At 35.2% G+C, this 19,164-nt stretch overlaps 1 protein-coding gene across 12 annotated transcripts in view; it reads left to right on the forward strand.

The window, feature by feature from the left end:
• Nucleotides 1-19,164, forward strand: part of Sec16 (endoplasmic reticulum export factor secretory 16) — a 139,327-nt gene that overhangs the window by 108,290 nt on the left and 11,873 nt on the right. For 7 of the 12 annotated variants that reach the window (XM_081764077.1, XM_081764072.1, XM_081764078.1 and 4 more), the window contains 4 exons: nt 416-629; nt 4,291-4,425; nt 10,085-10,173; nt 18,346-18,423. In XM_081764077.1, the coding sequence (XP_081620203.1) occupies nt 416-629; nt 4,291-4,425; nt 10,085-10,173; nt 18,346-18,423 (516 nt within the window). Of the gene's footprint in view, nt 1-415; nt 630-4,290; nt 4,426-10,084; nt 10,174-16,561; nt 16,715-18,345; nt 18,425-19,164 lie in introns of those variants that run through there. The other 5 variants (XR_014132114.1, XR_014132115.1, XR_014132113.1 and 2 more) reach the window with 5 other exon arrangements.

Genomic DNA, 19,164 nt, shown 5'->3' on the forward strand with positions numbered 1-19,164 from the left:
CATTTCACATTTTCCTCTCAGCTTTCAAAATAAAAGGTTATCCAAAGACCTTTGACTCACCTGTGTGTATGACGAGGCAAGAATTTGTCTAAAAACCTGAGCAATATTATACAGTAAAGCTTATCGAATCGATCAGCAATCAGTATACTCCACTCACCAGTTACTTCTGATGGTTATTTGCTTCACATGATTGCCCTTTCTGTAATGATGCTGACTTAATGAAGAAGCAAATTATGCAGCAATTATGTTGTAGTGGAGGGTTAGTACCATTTTACAAACGTTATACAACTTTCGTTCTGAATTTCTAGTGTCTCTTATTCATTAAAAATATAAAGAAGAGTGTTTAGAATACGTTTTGGCATTTGTTTAATTTGTAGGAATACATTTCGATTTCATGTTATTTTTATTTTCCCAGATTGTTTGGGATCCTGATAAGAAACGCTGGGTGAACTTGGACGATGACGATGATCCTGCTCAAGCTCTTCCACCTCCTCCAAAGGCATCTACTTTCCCTTCTCAGGAGACAGCTAAAGCGCCGGGAGATCAGCCTGCTGCAAGTATGCCAAAGACGTCGCCAAACCCTGTGCCAAGTGGAGGAGCAAACATTTATAAACTTCCACGTGGACGAAGTAAGGAAATAACACGAATTAAATTTTACTTATTGCATGTAACCTTGAAATATTAGTGGAGTTATTAATACTATTGAGTTAACACAAAATCAGATTTATTCCCTTCCAGTTCCCACAGGCATTGGGATGCATGGCATGGATTAACACGCCAATCTCTAAAATAGTCAGTTTTGCGCGGAAGTAGAAATTGAATCAAATAGCAGCGTAAGACATTAAACTCCTCATAATCGAGGATTCGATTCTCAGACCTGCAAGATGTAATCATTAACCCATTCGGGATCCTATGGTAAATTTGTACCATATGCACTTTTCATGGTACATTACGTTATTTCTCTTCTATTTGAGCTTTTTCGTCCGGTTTTTTTTTTTCTTTTTTTTTTCTCCAAGTCCAGAGGCCTTGCAGAAGACATTACGTATGGTTTCAGACCGTCCTGCGTCCAGACATAGGAGGTGATGACGTCATAAGTCAAAAATTTCTTTTCTCATTTTCTAAGCGTATGTTCAATATTTTTTGACGGGCTTATTTTTCTACGTAGAAGATTGAAATTTTGCACAAACATTCAGTCCACGGAGTAGTATGTACCAGATTTTTTGTTCCGATGTCAGTGCTAAAACAGGGGGGGAACCAGAGGGGCAAAGGGGTAAAAATAGGGATTTTTTAACCCCAAAAATCCCGTTTTTCGTCATTTTCCCGCCTTACATACATGATAGGACCACGTGAGTCATACCGTCTGAAAGGCAGTTCCATTCTGAAGAGAACGACGGTCGAATTATTATCCTAGGGTAATTAGGGATGTCTCAGGGAATTTTTAAAAAATATACTTCTATATAGGGTAATATGGGGCATTGTCGGTGTATATATTTTTTGGCGGGCCTATTTTTTCACGTAGAAGACTGAAATTTTGCACAAACATTCAGTCCTCCGAGTAGTATTTACCAGAAATTTTTTTCCGATTTCTGCGTAAAAACAGGGTGGTCCAGAGGGGCAAAAGTTGAAAAAAGGGAAAATTTGCCCCAAAAAATCCCTTTTATCAGGAATTTCCCGCCTTAGATACATGATGGAGACATGTGAATGGTACCGCCTGAAAGACAATTCTATTCTGAAGAGAATGATTGGCGGATTATAGTCCTAGGGTAATTAGGGATGTCTCAGGATTTTTTTCCCCTGAGATCATAGTGTTTTATGGTACTTTAGGGCATTGTGGGAATTTTTGATAAAAATTCTCCCGCCCTTACTATTCAAGATAGAAACTTGAAATTTGGCACACACATTCAGTATACCAAGTACTATGTATCAGATTTTTTTTGATGGCTACGATCACACAGTGGGGGGGGGGGCAGGGGGGCCAAAGTTCGAGAAAAAAATTTTTCCCTCCAAAATTTTCACTTTGACATTTTTTCCCGCTTCTGGTATATGGTATGAGCATGCAAGTGGTACCATTCGAAAGCCAGCTCTATTCTGAAGAGAATGAGGTATAAACCATGATCCTAGGATAAATAGTGACGATACAGTAGCTGCTTGACTGAAAGTCTAAAAAATAGCCCAAAAAGCCAGAATCCGGAAAGGGTTAAAAATGAAATAAACGAAGTTATGTTTTGCTGTAAAACATTTAAACTCGCAGTATCGAGCACGTAAAGGAGCTTGGTTTCTTACAGTGTATACAAGGGGAAAATTGAAGTTTGAATTTTTGTGAGCCGAACAGTGGAAGTTCTGCCGCCGTCTGCGTGTCTAACATTCTCCTGATATACTTAAGAGGAGACTGGAGGCAAAAGTATAAATTTAAATTGCACGCCATCTACAAAGAATATGGCACATACAAAGAATATTTCTCGGGAATGGACTTCTAGAATAGCGAAAATTTACCAATATTCTAGAACTCTACTAAATGCAGAACACTCATATCTTCCTTTCATCTGAGCTCACTCATGACTAAGCGGTTAGCATATTCGCCTTTGGCGTGAAAGATCTGGGTTCAATTTGGAGCTAGACCTCATGTGGTTCGGTTCCACATTAAGCTGTAGATCCGCGTCTCGTATCACCTGACTGCTGAAAGAAACTCTAAACTCAAAATCAAATCTCCCAATAGACAGAGAACTAAGAAAGGAAACCGTATTTCTTTAATGAAAATGCCACATGTGATGTTTACTCCATAGGATGGTAATCCAAGTAGAGCAAACATTACAATAGATAGTCATTAATCGAATCTTTCATCCGAGCGTTAACGACGAAACAAGTTAACACAAAGCAATAGCTTCTTTCATCGCTGAACACACATAGGCGAAAATTCAACAACGTTAAACATACGATTAGGATAAAATTTCAGCATCGTTCAACCTGAAAACCAACTAAACACTCCAAAAATTCAATTATACCAATATATTGCACCATGTACAACAAAGCGAAAGCACATGTGACTACTAACTATAGGTCGCAATAACGTCAATGACACGCACAAATTTGGAAGTTATATTTAATATTAGCATTTTACTTACATTCCTTCGAAAATAAAAGGTAATATTTTAACACTAACATGTATTGATGTTCTACATATATAAGATTATAAACGGATATATTGATTTTTATGTTTCCTGCCCTTTTTTTTTTTTTTTTTTTCGCAGTGAGTGTGAGATGCTTCCTATCATGGTTCCGGTTCCCAATGAAAGCCACGTCACACAATTTCTCTCTTGTTCTCGCGGTTTACGCGAGTCTCACCTACCAAAGCGACGCAATCACAGGTAGGGCTGTGATTGGCTACCGTTGGTTGCCAAGGCCGCTGGCTGCTTCGTCTGCTGGATACTGCTATTCCTTCCGAGAATGCACAACGCTTAGATACACTGTTTGTTTAAATGTAGCAGCCTTTTAAAATAAAAAGAAATTAAATTGTCTGAGCCGGGTACACCAAAAATAATGCACAAATAAGTTTATTACACACACAGCTCTCTTACTGCGACTAGAGAATAGTCCATTAAGTTAGCAGAAAATATGTAGTTTGAAGACATATTAGGCATCATACTTAAGCTGTAAGAACATAGACTCAACATTCAAAGTGTAAGAACGTATTTAATTATTATTATTACTATTTATTATTTTGTCTGTTCCTTGTACTGTATAAAACAATAATAATTATAAACTAAGTTAAAACGGGGTGGAGGAGAAATTCAGAATTATAAGTTCACGTTTATTTCATCGTATACAAGACATAATTTGTGTTCATTATTGCAAATAATATACAGTCGTGAATATATTAAGAAGTAAGAGAACAGGTCGTCGAAGGCACTATGCTGTCAACATCTAAGATTACCATTAGCGTCAGCAGCACATAAACTTAGCAGGACACTACCGGGGGGACTGGAATGTATGGAATACCCACCAGAAAAGCGGGTGATCTGGGAATCCTACCCAGGAAAATTTTAAAAAAAATAAGTCGTTGTACATTGCATTTTAAAGCATTTTTTTACTGTAAAAGGAAGCAAAAACCTAAGACTACAATAAATCACTGGGCGTCGTTTACATACATATTTATTTTCCTTGACAGATCTTCATTATTTGTAGTTTCTGGTTTGAAAAATATTCTAGTTTACCTTAGAGTCTCACAAAGTATTTTATATGACGTAGACAATTTTCAGCTTGCTTATATTATTATATGTATTTTGTATTTAGGTATGCGTGCCAACTATGTTGATGTCATGAATCCTGGAGGAACTAAACCAGCGTCTTCTGTTGCATCTGCAGAATTATTTCCTTCAATGGGAACAAAACAAATGCCTGCTGTGAATTTATTTGTACCTGCTCCAGGTAAAGAATCTGCATGACTATTATACATTTTTTTTTTTTCAATATACTTCCTTTGCAAAAGTAAACTTCATACATAATTTAGTATAAGAGTCAATCCATTTTAAGTGATCAAGCATGTGCCTCTCGACCATCTCCAAAAAATTAATTTTTTCATGAATGTTTATCCTATATCAGGGTACTTCAAAACCACAATTAATTATTTTTTACAACATCCCATGGCGACGTAGCGGTTGCCGCAATTTTGCGTTTTTTTTTCTTTCTTTCGATTTTAGGCTTTTTCGTTGTTTTGAATATCTCAGTAAGTATTTGTCCTACCAAATTGAAAATTGCTGGATATCTCCAACTCGTGCAGAGCTAAAACTTTGATCTCTTAACATTTTTGCATAAAACCACTTGAAGGGACTGAAATCCGAGCCAAAAGAAGCAACATTTTTGGACATTGAAGACATGTTTGGGAAGAGGAAGCAACAGACGTAAAGGTATGAATTTTTGTGTGTGCATGTAGTCCGGGGTCATAAGTTCATAAGTAAAAATTTACAGAACTGTAGCTGCTTCCAAAGGCCTGAAAAAGAATCGTAAAGTTGGGGAATTATGCCAATTTGGCATGTTTCACTGTCCAATAGCTCCAATGGGCCTAGATATATAAAAAAGAAATTGGGAATAGGTAGTCCTTTAGTACACCACAACACACAACAAAGCGCATTTTGTGTTTTGAGCAGAAGGTTGTCAAAGTATTAAGGAATGACGTCATACTCTAAGAGGTGGTTTGTTCACACATTCAACTGAAAATTCGTTGTTGTGAAGTAAAATGAAATAGGATGAATGGTTAGTCCAGTCAAGGTTCTCAAGCTCGTTTCTTTCCTCTAGTTGTAACACTGTCTTATCACACCCACAGCAGCACTGGTGAAGAATGCCGCTATCAGTAGAAGGCGAGGAAAGTCAAAATGCACACTTGACAAAAAAGTCCGTAAGTACTGATTGCTCTTCTTGCTTGCTATATCAATGATATTCAATCATGTTTATTCTTGTTTTAACTGTCGACTTATGCAGGAAACTGTTGTCATTTCGTTTGATCTACATTCCCAAGTGAGCGAACACTTACTCGTTGTAAACACTGACTGCGGAAAGTAGATCAATCGAAATGACAACAGTTTCCTGCATAAGTTGACAATTAAAACAAGAATAAACATAATTGAATATCATTGATATAGCAAGCAAGAAGAGCAATCAGTACTTAGGGACTTTTTTTGTTAAGTGTGCATTTTGACTTTCCTCGCCTTCTACTGATAGCGGCATTCTTCACCAGTGCTGCTGTGGGTGTGATAAGACAGTGTTACAACTAGAGGAAAGAAACGAGCTTGAGAACCTTGACTGGACTAACCATTCATCCTATTTCATTTTACTTAACAACAACGAATTTTCAGTTGAATGTGTGAACAAACCACCTCTTAGAGTATGACGTCATTCCTTAATACTTTGACAACCTTCTGCTCAAAAACACAAAACACGCTTTGCTGTGTGTTGAGGTATACTAAAGGACTAACTATTGCCAAAATTTCAGTTTTTTTTTAAATCCAGGCCCATTGGAGCTATTGGACAGTGAAAATGCCAAATTGGCATAATTTCCCAACTTTACGATTCTTTTTCAGGCCTTTGGGAAAAGCTACATACAGATCTGTAAATTTTTGTATTAACTTATGACCCTGGACTACATGCACACACATATTCATACCTCTACGTCTGTTGCTTCCTCTTCCCAAACGTCTTCAATGTCCAAAAATGTTGCTACTTTTGGCCCTGATTTCACTACCTTCAAGTGGTTTTATGCAAAAATGTTAAGAGATCAAAGTTTTAGTTATGCACGAATTGGAGACGTTCAGCAATTTTCAATATGGTAGGACAAATACATGCTGAGATATTCAAAACAACGTAAACACCTAAAATCTAAAAAGCGCAAAATTGCGGCAGCCACTGTCTCGTCATGGGACGTTGTAAAAATAATTAATTGTGGTTTTGAAGTACCCTGATATAGGATAAACATTCATGAAAAAATTAGATTTTTTTAAAAAAAGGTCGAGCAGCAATTTTTCTTTTTTCACGATCAGTTTGCATGGATTGACCCATAATCGAATTATGTATGACTTCACAAATGAGTAAGTCTGAGTTTGTTCAATAATAAACGTGAAACAGCCGATTTACTGAATTCGGTTGTGGGAATCTGTTGTGTTTCTGTCAGACGATGCGTTTGAGCGTTGCTGACTGTTGATTGCTCATCGGCAAAGTTCTCGCCATCTTTGTATCATCCAAAATTTAGATTTTATTCTGTCATCATCATTTCAATGTAATCTATAAAATAAACGAAACTACTGTTTATCTACAGAGTGGCAACAGTCGGGAAAAGTCAGGGAATTCTGCTCAGATTTAAGTAATTTAGATTTTTTCTAAAAGTGAGATTTTAAAAACATTTAAAATGAAAATTTTAAGAGAATTTCAGATATGGTTGAGTGATTGTTTAATTGACAACTTCAAAATTAGAAACTTATCTGTGTTTTCCACTAACGTTGTGTAACAAACTTACGTTCTTTAATTGTGTGTATTATTCTTTGCTTTAGTCGATATTGGTGAATCATTCACAGAATGCACTTAGATCAACGATCCAATGGAAAATTCATTTTCGATGCACGCATAATTCCAATTTTTTCCCCTTTCTTTCTTTCTTTCTTTTTTTCTTCGTTCTCACTAGTTTCGATTTTATTGGAGTTTTCTGTTCTACATTAAATGAGAGTAGTTAATCACGCAAGTGCAAAGATGTTGGAATACTGTTAATGGTATTTGAGTTTCTGTGTTTTCATTGTAATGTATTTTAATTTGCAAAGAGGTCTATTTCGAAAGTGCTTATGAGTTTGCGAGAATAACCGATAAAGTTGCATATTACCATATGCATTGTATCAGTATTCAGCGGATAGCCAGATTAATTTCATTGGACTCTTGATCTTTAAGTATGGGATACATCTACAGATACCAAAGTGTACTTTGTACTTTATGCTTATAATGCAATATTTATTGTTATGCATTTATGCGTACATATTTATTAATTTTTTCTATCAATAGTTTTTGGATCAAAAGATGTAATATATGTCAATCAAAAATTTTCTTGTACGCCTTATAGCTGCAGAACTACATACAGTGTAGCCAAACTCAAACTATCACGTAACTTAGTATAATGTGCTTATTCCGTAGAAAATACAAAACCCGATTTAGGGGCCGTTCAAAAATTTTGTGGCCCCTGATCCAAGATCCACTATATTTCAATCAAAAATTAATCCTTCTGCAGGATCTGATATTGGAGTGTCACAGAAAGTCTTCTTTTGGCTAGACTAGTTAAAAATGATTGATTAGATGCCAATAGGGCAGATAGAGTTGTGTTGGAGTTCAAAGAGTATCGATCTAATTTGTAAAACAACTATGAGTCCGTATTTTTGTACTAGTAAATGTTCGGATGACTTTTGACTGAAGAATTTGGATACTTCAGGGTAAAATGATTTAAGAGATGTTAAAATGATTGTGATTTTCTCTCGTGGAAATGAAAAGATAGAAAGAAGTTTTACTATCAATGTAGCAGATGATATAAAAGAATTAACTTCAGTTAGCACACAAGCTTGTGTACGATTTAGTAGCTTCTTCTGGTGGCCTTGAGAAACCATCTATAAGAAAATCCACAAGTCTTTATGACGAAATGCTCGTACTTGTTGTTCAAAAGCAAAAATCCACAAGAGAAAAAGCGAAAGAAACAGCAAGAAGCTGAAGACAGGAAGGTGAAGTTCATTCTGCACGCACTTGAAGCTAAGAAGATTAAAATAATAGAAGATGTGCGAAATATTGAGGAGGAAATGAAAGATTTGGATAAGTGGGATGAATTATGTAAAACTGTTATTTTTTTCTTCCCAAAGATATGTCGTTGTGCGCAGCTAGTTTTATACAGGGCTGTTATATAAAGTCCTTGCTATAAAACAAATGCTTATAACTTTTTTTTTTTTTTTTTTATTTTATTACAGTGAAATAAATGTTAAGATCTTTATTGAGACTTACATTTTGTGACGACATCCATAGATACACCGCCACCATCATTGCCACACACGTCCAGCTGGGCTCTGTTGACATCCACCTGCCAATAATTCACGGTCAAGGTAGTTCCTGACGAGTTGTGCAAAATGTTAGAGGCTTTGTCTTGCTGGTAGTAGATACGATCCTTAATTCCCAACCAAGTAATTTGGAAGCATTTGAAGGTGTCTCCCCTATCACAGTGTTTTCCTCGAAGAGAAACGGGCTTATGATGTGGTCCATTGATACGGCACACCACACATACACTTTCGAGCTGTCTCTTGTGTGTGTTTCATATTCATGAGGTTTTTCAGTTCCCCAAACTAGACAGTTGTGCCTATTTACCCTTCCTGAAACATGGAAAGTTGCCTCACCTGAGAACATGAGTAAGTACAGAAGTTCCCTGTCAGCATCAGTTCACAGAACTCCAATCCCGTGTCGTGATCTTCTGTCAGTTCATACCAACTTTATCATTGTAATAGTGTTCTCAGGTAAAAATTGACAGATCATCGCACAATTTAAAAAGGATTTCATGGATTTCACTGCAATATCATTTTTTTTTTTTTTTTTTAAGTTATAAGCATTTGTTTTATAGCAAGGACTTTAAAACAGCCCTGTATACATATCCACCCTTTTTTAGGTGGCTGTTTTACTGTGACTTTCTTTTTTTGTTTGTTTGTTTGTTTGTTTGTTTCATATGTGACGAAACTTTCATCACGTAACTAAAGTTACAGATTCAGTTTCAGGGAAGATATTTAATATCTTGCTTTGTGCAGGAATTTTTATTAGGTAAGTGTTATGTAGTTTCATAACAAAATACGCTATATTTGTTTTTTTTTTTTCTGTTATTCACTTTTTCTAATTGATCGGGAAGAAATATATTATTTATGTATCATCGTTGTCATGTGTTGTTGTTCCTGTTTTTCCAACATGGAGCAGTATGTGTAATTAGTTACATTTAAGTTAAAAAAAAAGAAGAAGAAGACCAGGAAAGGTCAGAAAATTCTTTCCCGTAATATTTGTCGCCACCCTGATCTAGGTTGTTCAGACACTGAATCATCACATTTAGTACTAATTGTGTGTGTTAATGTTATTGGAGCCTTTCTGTTTCAAGTATGGCTTTTGTCGATGTGTTTCCTCGTACCTCCCTCGAAAGAGAAGGAACAAGTTGCTGTGGGCAAGATTCTTCAATAGTTGGATGCAGATAGGGTTGCCACATTGAATTACTTCATGGATTTCGCTGTGCACTGTTTTGGTAGCTATCCTAAGTAGCCTACGATCTTCACTTCCCAAGACCAAACGATTGAATGAGAAATTGACAACATAGCCGAGTTCATTCATTTCTTTCCCCAAAGCAAAAGGAAGGTTTCTTCCACAAGAGGGCGGAGGAGAACGGGCCGAAATATGTTATATGTTTTCTGAGGCCACACTTGCAATAGACAGGCCCTAAGACACATCTAGTTAATAACATAGTCTAACTGATGAAAAATTCAATCATAATATGCCTTTAAGATATTGTATTTAACGCTCATACATATTACTGTATTTATTTTTCTAGTTCCAAGTGATGAAAATGCTTCAACTGACTTCTTAACGCCTGCGGGAAATACAGAGAATCAGAGTGCAGCCCAGCAGGAGTCGTCGGAGGTAGGTGACATTGTGTTGTAACAGAAAGTCATTATCACACCTCTGGTGAATGTTACGATTACAGAGTGAAATACCAAGATCTTGCAACAACGTTCCCCTTTGATGTCATGTACAAAGAATAAATTATCACATGTGTTTTTAAATCATCTCAAACCAACCTTTTGCATGGTGTGAAGTACATTGTGATCCACAAATCCATTATTTGTTGTATTTCATTTCCCTGTTTGTGTGGTGCTTGTGGTGGTATGGTGACTAAAATCTCACGAATAGTAGTAATGGTCGTAGGGAGTGAGTAAAATTTTTAAAGATTTCTTGGTGTTGGCTAAGACTGTGGGCAAGGTTTCTATGAGCAGGTTTCAGTTGTAGTACATGCGATATTTATTTTGTGTTATCATAATGGCTTTAAATGGCAGTAAAAGGATACAGGTACCTCATATATTTTCTTTGATTAGGAAACTAAAATCTGCCGGTGCACGCCTATAATAATTGAAATTTCAATAATGTAGGATGTTGTACCTCTTTTAAATTTTAGTGCGTTGGAACAAAGGAATACTAAAAAAACAAGAAGCTAGTGAAAACATAACCGCATATACTAAAAAACAAGTATTCCATAAGTGGTTTCACTAAAGATGACGCCACGCGTTTGGACTCTTACAGCAACTTTTCTGTTAATGGAATTCTCTCTTTCTTTCCGTCCTACTTCTTCATCTCCCAATATGATGAAGTGTGTAACGAAAGATTTTGATAGGTTTCTTAAACGATGCTTCTGTAAAGACACATTTATAAGGAACAATTTTCTGCAGGCGATAGAATCAAATACAAAGTAGTACAGATGTATTTTACATTTACAAGTGTAGGATTACTAGTGTAAAATCATTACAAGTGCTTTACGATGAATAAAATAAGTGAGTGCATATGAAAAAGTAATCTATTAGATGCTGTTTTCCACCGGCAGTGTATTTCTGCATAGTGTACAGAAGCTGTATTTTATATTTACAAGAGGAGCGTTACTAGTATGAAACCATGACAAGTGTTATTGAAACTCATGTCGTTGCGAAAACCCACTTCTTTTCACTACCCTCGCTTATACGTATACCCACCATCGCTAATCCGCCTAATCCCTAAGGACGCACCCCCTCGTTATTGTGTGGTCCCACCACCTTCGCCCTGCCCTGACTTTCATCATTCACGCCTTTTAGCAGCCATCTAGTACAGGTTGATTTGTGTGTTTCTTTTTGCACTGTAGTTTTTATGCCATGCATTCGGAAGGCGTATTTACACGCAAATCGTAAAAGAATTGTAATTTTTCAGCAAATACTTTTGGTGGCCCTCTTCAATTTTATCTATGCCAAGTGAGCTATTTGTATGTCGCCGACGGCAAATCTTTTAGAGGACAATAAGAAGGAAATTAGTGAAAGAATTTTTTTTTTCATTAATTATTTCTTGTGGTGCGCCAAAAGTAAACCTGCACCTCTTAATAATGTATAGTTGTTTTCACTATCTCTTGATGGTTATATATACACATAAACACACGAATTTCTTAAAAAAGAAAAAATCGCTACTAACTTCTTCAGATAGGGAAGGAAAGAAATAGGGAGAAAAAAGAAAAGTAAATGTGAAGCGTCCACGTGGGCGCCATACTACTATCGTATTGAAACTTCATTCTAATTCCTGGTCTTTTTCATTTCTTTCTATTCATTTCTGTTAAAGTGCATGGAAAGTACTTTCACTGTTATACGGTGGCTGTGTTTTCACTATTTCTTCTCAGGTAATTAGTTTCAGGCCTGCTTTAGCATTCTTTTGTTCCACTATATATATATATATATATAGATTGTTAAGTAGAATTTCGAGAAAAGTAGTGGCAACATTGTTATTACGTGATCACGATCGATTTGTTAATAACACTATCCATGGCTTTAGATTGGATATTGAACAAAAGAAATACTAACCAAACTTTCAACACACACACACTGTATTTTCAACTATACTGTGTTGCAGTTTCGGATATATACCATATCCTTCATCAAACACTATATAGATACTATAGTGGTTCTCAAAGTGGGGTAGGCGGACCCCTGAAGGTCCGTGGGACGTAGTCAGGGAGTCCGCGACGCCTAAAAATTGAAATGTGTAATAATAAAATGGAACTCACAGCTGTTATACAAGAAGTATTTTTTCAGTTACTAAAACGAAAGCAATTAGAAGTTATACTCACGTTTCTAAATTTAAATGTTTTTCTACTTTACTAAATGTCTGACCTGTGAGTGTGAAGAGTTGTCTAAAAAAGGCATTGCAACATTTGATGCCTTTCCTTACCATTTACTTATGTGAACAGTCCTTTTCTGTTTTTTGTAGTATTAAAACCTGAATGCGAAATAGTCTTAATGTGGAATCGGCCTTTAGATTAATGGTGACAAAACTTATTTCCGATTTCAGTGCAATTATGGAAAACAGAAAGAATTTCATTCCTCATATTAGTGATCTCACGTTTGAGATTATTTATCAAGTAAATTTCCTTTCTTTTTTCTTTCTTTTTCTTTTTTTTTTTTTTTTTTTTTTAAGTACATTGATTTTCAGTATATTTCGTTCACTAGGAAACAATCATGTATCTTTAGAATAAATTACTTACTGTAATATTTTTATTGATCTGTTTCTTGTCAGTGGTAATTCTAATCAGTGTAGTTTTTAATACCATGTGAAATTTCAGATAGCATTGCAAAGGGGTCCGCGGATCACTTTCCGAATGAACAGGGGGTCAGCGGATCACTTTCTGAATGCACAAGGGGTCCACGGATCACTTTCCGAATGCACAGGGGGTCCGCGTTATCGTAAAGTTTGAGAACCACTGCTATAGAACATAAATGTCTGTATCTTTATTTAAAATATCTGTATCTTCATTTATGTTCTATAGTATCTACAGGGTGTTTCAAAACAACACCGACAACATTTGGGATATGATTGCTGACACCAGGAGAAGACACAAAAGTATAGTCCAACCAAGGTGCACAAATGCTTCTTTTTGGAGTTATAGGCTGCCGAAAACATGAAAAAAATGAACTTTTAAAGCTCCATAGTTCCAACACTATGAGTCCTACCGTAGTTGGGTCAAGACTTTTACTTGGGTACTATCCAAATCCATGTTTCAGAATTCTGCAGTACTTCTGCAACAATTTTTATAGAGGTAGTTGATGAGTACTTCAAATTATATGCCGATAGCCAAACTCCCTCTATAGAAATTGTTGCGTGTGTACCTTAGGATTCTGTAACATGTATTTTCAAATAGCACACACGTTACATATTAGTTCCTAAGTGGAGTCTTGACCCGACTGCGGTAGGTCCAGTAGTATTAGAGTTATGGACCTTTAAAGTTCATTTCTTCATGTTTTGGCAGCCTATAACTCCGAAATGAAGCATTTGTGCACCCAGATTGGTCAATACATTTTGTCTTATCTTGGTGTCGGGAATTATTTCCCAAACGTTGTCGGTGTAGTTTCGAAACACCCTGTATATAGTGTCTGATGAAGTTTATGGTAGATATCCGAAACAGTAACACATTATAGTTTAAAATATAGTGTGTGTTGAAGCTTCGGTGAGTTTTTCATTTGTTGAACGCTCGATTAGTGAGATAATCTCCCTCTTTAGATGTTACAGTTAATTAAAAAATAAAAGTAGACCAAAGCAAGTCACTTTTAATAAATAATAGTGTTATAGTTTCATCAGTGTATCATTTGCATTCAGCAGACACATTATGAAATAAAATTTAAATGCTCCAGCTTATACTGTATATTGCAGAAAATGAGAGATCACCTCTAAGAACCAATGAGATCCTTTCTTTCGTTTTTAACAACTTTTAATTGCATACAGATCTCAATTTTTGATGATAAAACTTTCACATTTGTAATTTTTTAAAAACTTTTAAATTAGATACCTGCGTGCTCTATAGATATGTCAACACACCTTTGTTATCTTTTCTTCTACTTTATCCAAAATCTGTGTCCAGAAATCACGAATATTCAGTCCTTTATTCCAATTCATCAGCTATAGCATTTAGATTTTATTTCATAACCAGTCTCTGGCTAGCTGGGATGTCCGGCCCTTCCCCTCCCCAGACCCTCGCATTTGCTTAGCCTACGGTCTTGCACCAATTATGTGTCAGTCTTTGCATCAACAGTAAATTTTTTACAGGTAGTATTTGCTGAATTTGGCCAGTTGGGGGCTTTGCCCGCATGTGCTTGACCTGCGGCCTCACACCTCTTAAATTTACAATTCTACTGAATTTCAAGTTTATTTTCCTATTTCAACTATCTAAAACATAAGATTTTGTAACCCAAGAAAATACCCATTGAAATAACTTAGGAATTTATTCTTCCCTCCTTTAGACCCCTTAAGAACTAAAAATATTTGCTTTTGGCCATGTTCCTGTGGGTTAGTCCCGGAAGGCTACAATCATGCCAAATTTAACCATTCCAATCCTGCCAGAAGTGCCTAAACATTTTGGGGTATAGATGTCCCATATAAATAACAGGAAAGATTTTTCAGTTCCCCATAAAACCACTCTAAAATTTGAAATTTTTTGTTTTCATTGATTTTGTTAATCCTGTGGAAAGCGTACAAGCATACCGAATTTCAAGTTTTTATTCCAAGTACCTAAAACATGAGATCATAAGTCCAAAAGAATGCCCATATAGATAACATGGGAAATTTATCCCTTTTTTAGACCGCCTACAAATTAAAAAATATTAACTTTTGGCAATTTTCCTGTGAATTAGTCCCCAAAAAACTTACAATCATGCCAAATTTGAACTTCCCACGTAAACCAAGAGTACCCGATATTTTTTTTTCAGTTCATGTAGTTTTATGTAGTTAGGATGTGTCTCCCCGAAGCTGTGACACTATTATTTATTAAAAGTGATTTGCTTTGGTTACATTTTTTTAATTACAGTAAATAATTAAAAGGAATCCCAGAAAGTAATGTACTTCCAATATGGTATGAAAAGAAATTGCACAAAAATCATGTTCATTACATTGTACTGATAAGTTACTACAAAGCATACTTACGGAAGTAGAACCAATCAGTCGCATGTATATTCGCAACTAGTAAACACTTGACAATAGCCCAGAGAAAAATGTATAACATACACTCGTTGTTGGATCGTACAACTACATCATAAGAGCACGTGGTCAAAAAGGGCCGGCTCGAGCTTATCCATTTTTTTTCCCGCTCAGCATCGTTGTTCACTTTTACGAGAAAAACAATCTGACAAACGAACGTGATCATGCAGAATTGTACTACTTTCTTCACAACCTCATATGTATAGTCATGTTCATAAAAACCTTTTTTTATATCTTTACCTGTAAGTAGAATTTCAAGGCGCGTTTCCACGCGGTCGTTGACAAGTTAAAGCGCATTTTGTTTGTCTTTTTAATGGCATTCTTGCAAGTTTCTGTATTAAAATGCAGAATTATAAGCAAGAAGATTAAAAGTTCTGAACATGAATACATTTTTAGTACGTAGCTAATTTTAATTGTAACGTAACTAGGTGATAGTTGGCAAAACACAAGGGTAGAAGTAAGATCTTCTCTTCAATAATGTTAAAATTAGTCTTTAAGAAGTTATTAATGTAAGTTTAAATCTTTTAGACCAGTCCCAGCTATAATAACTTTAGGACTCACCATAAAATAATAAATATATAACAATCACGGTTATATTTTAGTTTTTTGTATACAACTTTTTCGGTTATTTTATTGTAGTGGTTCCCAACCATTTTTGACTTACGACATATTTTACTACACGCCCAGGATATAACGACTTGTTTAAGTTTGTGTAACGTATTGTCTTTACATAGTACTGAGTATTTTCATTACCGCTGAAAGCATTGACTAGTAACTGTCTCAAAATTTATTGTATCTACTTAATAAGTGCATCCTGATTTTTAAATTCTAAAATTTCGTGACACACCCTTTGAGAACCACTGATTTATTGAATGAACCTTGAACTAAGAACAACAGATATGAATTATCCTGTATATGGTATGTTAAGAAGGATTAATTTTTTTAGTTCTAATTTTTACTATCCTTTTCTCTAATACTGGGAGAAACTTTTCCTTTAGATGTACATATAGTTACGTTCACTTTACAAATATTAGAAAATAAATATTACTACTGAAAGGCTTCTAAATATTACTAAATAATTATAGTTAGAATCCATTTTAGTTAAACTCAGTCTTTTGTGTGTTTATAGATTTTTTTGTGTACACATCAATAGGTATAATAAACGCATAAACTTACGAAATAATAATAATTTATTAATATCCAACTATTTTTTATTTAAATATGTCAGATTGTACTTTTGCAATACTGAATTATATACTTTTATTTTATTTGCAAGCTGCTAAAGGATAGAAGTTATAATACCAGACGATACTAGGCTGCAGTTAATAGGATAGTCCATTTTTTATAAGTAAAACGTATATTTTTATATTGCTGAAAGTAAATTCCATTTTTCCTATGGTATTAATGAAATGATGACAAGTTACGGAGGTTAGTTACAGTTTTTAAAATTATTGTAAGTATTATAAAATAGTAGACTTTGGGTACAAGTATTTCAGTAGATTCAGAGTAGATTTTTTTTTTTTTTTTAATTGTAAGCTAAGCTGAGTAGTAGTTGGATAGTAGTTTTTTCACAGTTTTTTAAGAATTATATTTAGAATTGTTCAGCGTATTTGTTTGTCGGGTTCAGTTTTACTTGTTGAGTAGCAGGTGGCATAGTGAGTCAATAGTGCTCATCTCTGGTGTAAGGGGATTTGTTCAAGCCTAGCTCATGTCAACCAGAAATATCTGACGTGGGACTTAACGAAACTTGTTATTTTCCTTATTTGTAGTTTTCAAATAAATTTAAGAAGCCGTTTAAAATAACCCGTAATGTTCGTCATCGATTTTTTTTTTTTTTTTTTTTTTTTTTTTTTTTTTTTTTTTTATCCTCTATAACACTGTTATGAAAGTTGCAATGTAACAGATTTTAGCCGTATTTCCTGTTCATTTAGGAAACGAAGGCAGTTCGTACAATATTTTGAAACTGAAGAAAGAATTAAATTTTTAGCTGGCGAATGTGATCTTAGTAAGTCTTCTCAAGCCTTACTTCATCAACCCGAAAAGTCAGGACTAGCAGAGCATAGCCTAGAGCTTGGACACAGAATTAATTTTACAAATACCACCATAGTAGCCAAGAATAGCAGTTTTTGGGATAGGAAAGTAAAAGAAGCCATAGCTATCTCACGGGAGTGGAACAGTTTCAATAGAGACAATGGGTTTCAACTCAGCCCTATCTGGTCGGCACTTTTCAGGAACAAAAAACAGACATTCAACAAAGCCATTTCTCGTAGCTACTACAACAGCCTATCAGAAGCTAGCATTTCCCTCAGTCAATCATAAGCCCTCAGTGTATAGGTGTGTTCCTAAATAGTCACCATATATACATGCCCATATCTCGTTTCTTCATTACAATCAGTGAAGATGAATGCAATATCTGCATTCGAAACGTCAGGTGTCAATACATTCACCTGGCTGATAACCCGAGAAGACGTACTAAAGTTTTGAAAATACTTGAAACAAGATAATTTGATTTGCTATCCCGTCCGAAAATTTGAAGTTGTATATCTCAACTAAAAAAAAAAGAAAAAGAAAAGTTAACAGAAGCTACGTATTTAAATATTAATAGCTACGTAATTTCATAAAGATAATTATAGACGTGAGGTACAGTAACTAGTCAAGCATTTAGTAAACCGTAAGGAACAGTGGAATTATTTAACTGCCGTTTAAAACTAGTATCGTAGAATCTGATCTATTAGGTAAGATATCAGTTAAGTTTTTGCTTGCACAGACTTGAATTTTTTAGCACTTTTTATTTTAAAGCAAGCTTTTTAAATAAGAATAATTGCGTGTTGCACATGTTATTCCGTGATTGCGTGTATTGGCATTACTATTTTTTCCCCTTTAATTTCCTATATCAGTTTTGGCACTTGCTTTATTTTTGCTTTTTTTTTTTTCTTAAAGAACTGAAATAATACAGCACAGCATCACAATTTTGTTTTTAAAGTAAAAGGAAAAGCTTGTGTTTGAAAATACTTTTTTATGAGCATGGTTTCTTTTCTGGTTGGGTGCGTACCTGTGCAGCTTTCAAGATGGAGCTCTGAAAGTTCTCTGTCTCGTGAGGTCCAGTCGTACATGGTGCCGAAGAAAGAAGGCGCGCAGGTAGGTTCTCTTTCGGCCAGCTAAATCGTATACAAATCTGATCTTTATATATTTAAAAAAAATGTAGAGTATTTTAATATGTCTATATTTACCGTCTTTGTGTGTTGTGTTTTGTCTCTGCATGTGGCTGAGTTTATCTGTGTACTTCACGTGCTTTGCTTAAAAACATAATTTGGTAATCTTCTGCCTTGCATTGCGCTACTTATTTGGTGATTGGCTGCGTTGTATTTTGTTGTAAGTAAACTGGTATTCTGTCTTAATTAATCAAGCAAGTTTGAGGATACTATAATAAAGTTTTGACTACTTGTGCTATCTTAGTTTTGCGGCCCATTGGTTTTTACGTTAATCAGTAGGTCCATGTCTCGCTGCTAAACAAGACGTTAATCTCAAAATCAACTCAACTCTTTTTTTTCCCTTAAAATACTTTCAGTAGTTTGATTTTTACTGTTTTTATCTCCTTTGACCTTTTCGGAATTTATGATGTATACCATACGTATGTATTGCTTTAAAACGCTCATTTAACACCTATAACTGCTGGATTTTTTATTGTTCAGTCGTACCTTCATTGCGGAACAGGTTGCATGTTTGAGGAACTCGTCAAGTTGGTGGGGGTCATGACGTCATCTGCTGTCTCAAAGATTTTATGAGATCAAAGAACATATGTCGTTAACATGATCATTAGACAGAGTACACGTGTTATGACTTCTTTCCTGCTTCTCTCCCCTCCTCCCTGTACAATCC

Source organism: Thermobia domestica, chromosome 7, assembly GCF_964235325.1.
Source record: "Thermobia domestica chromosome 7, izTheDome1.hap1.1, whole genome shotgun sequence".
NCBI lineage: Eukaryota > Metazoa > Arthropoda > Insecta > Zygentoma > Lepismatidae > Thermobia > Thermobia domestica.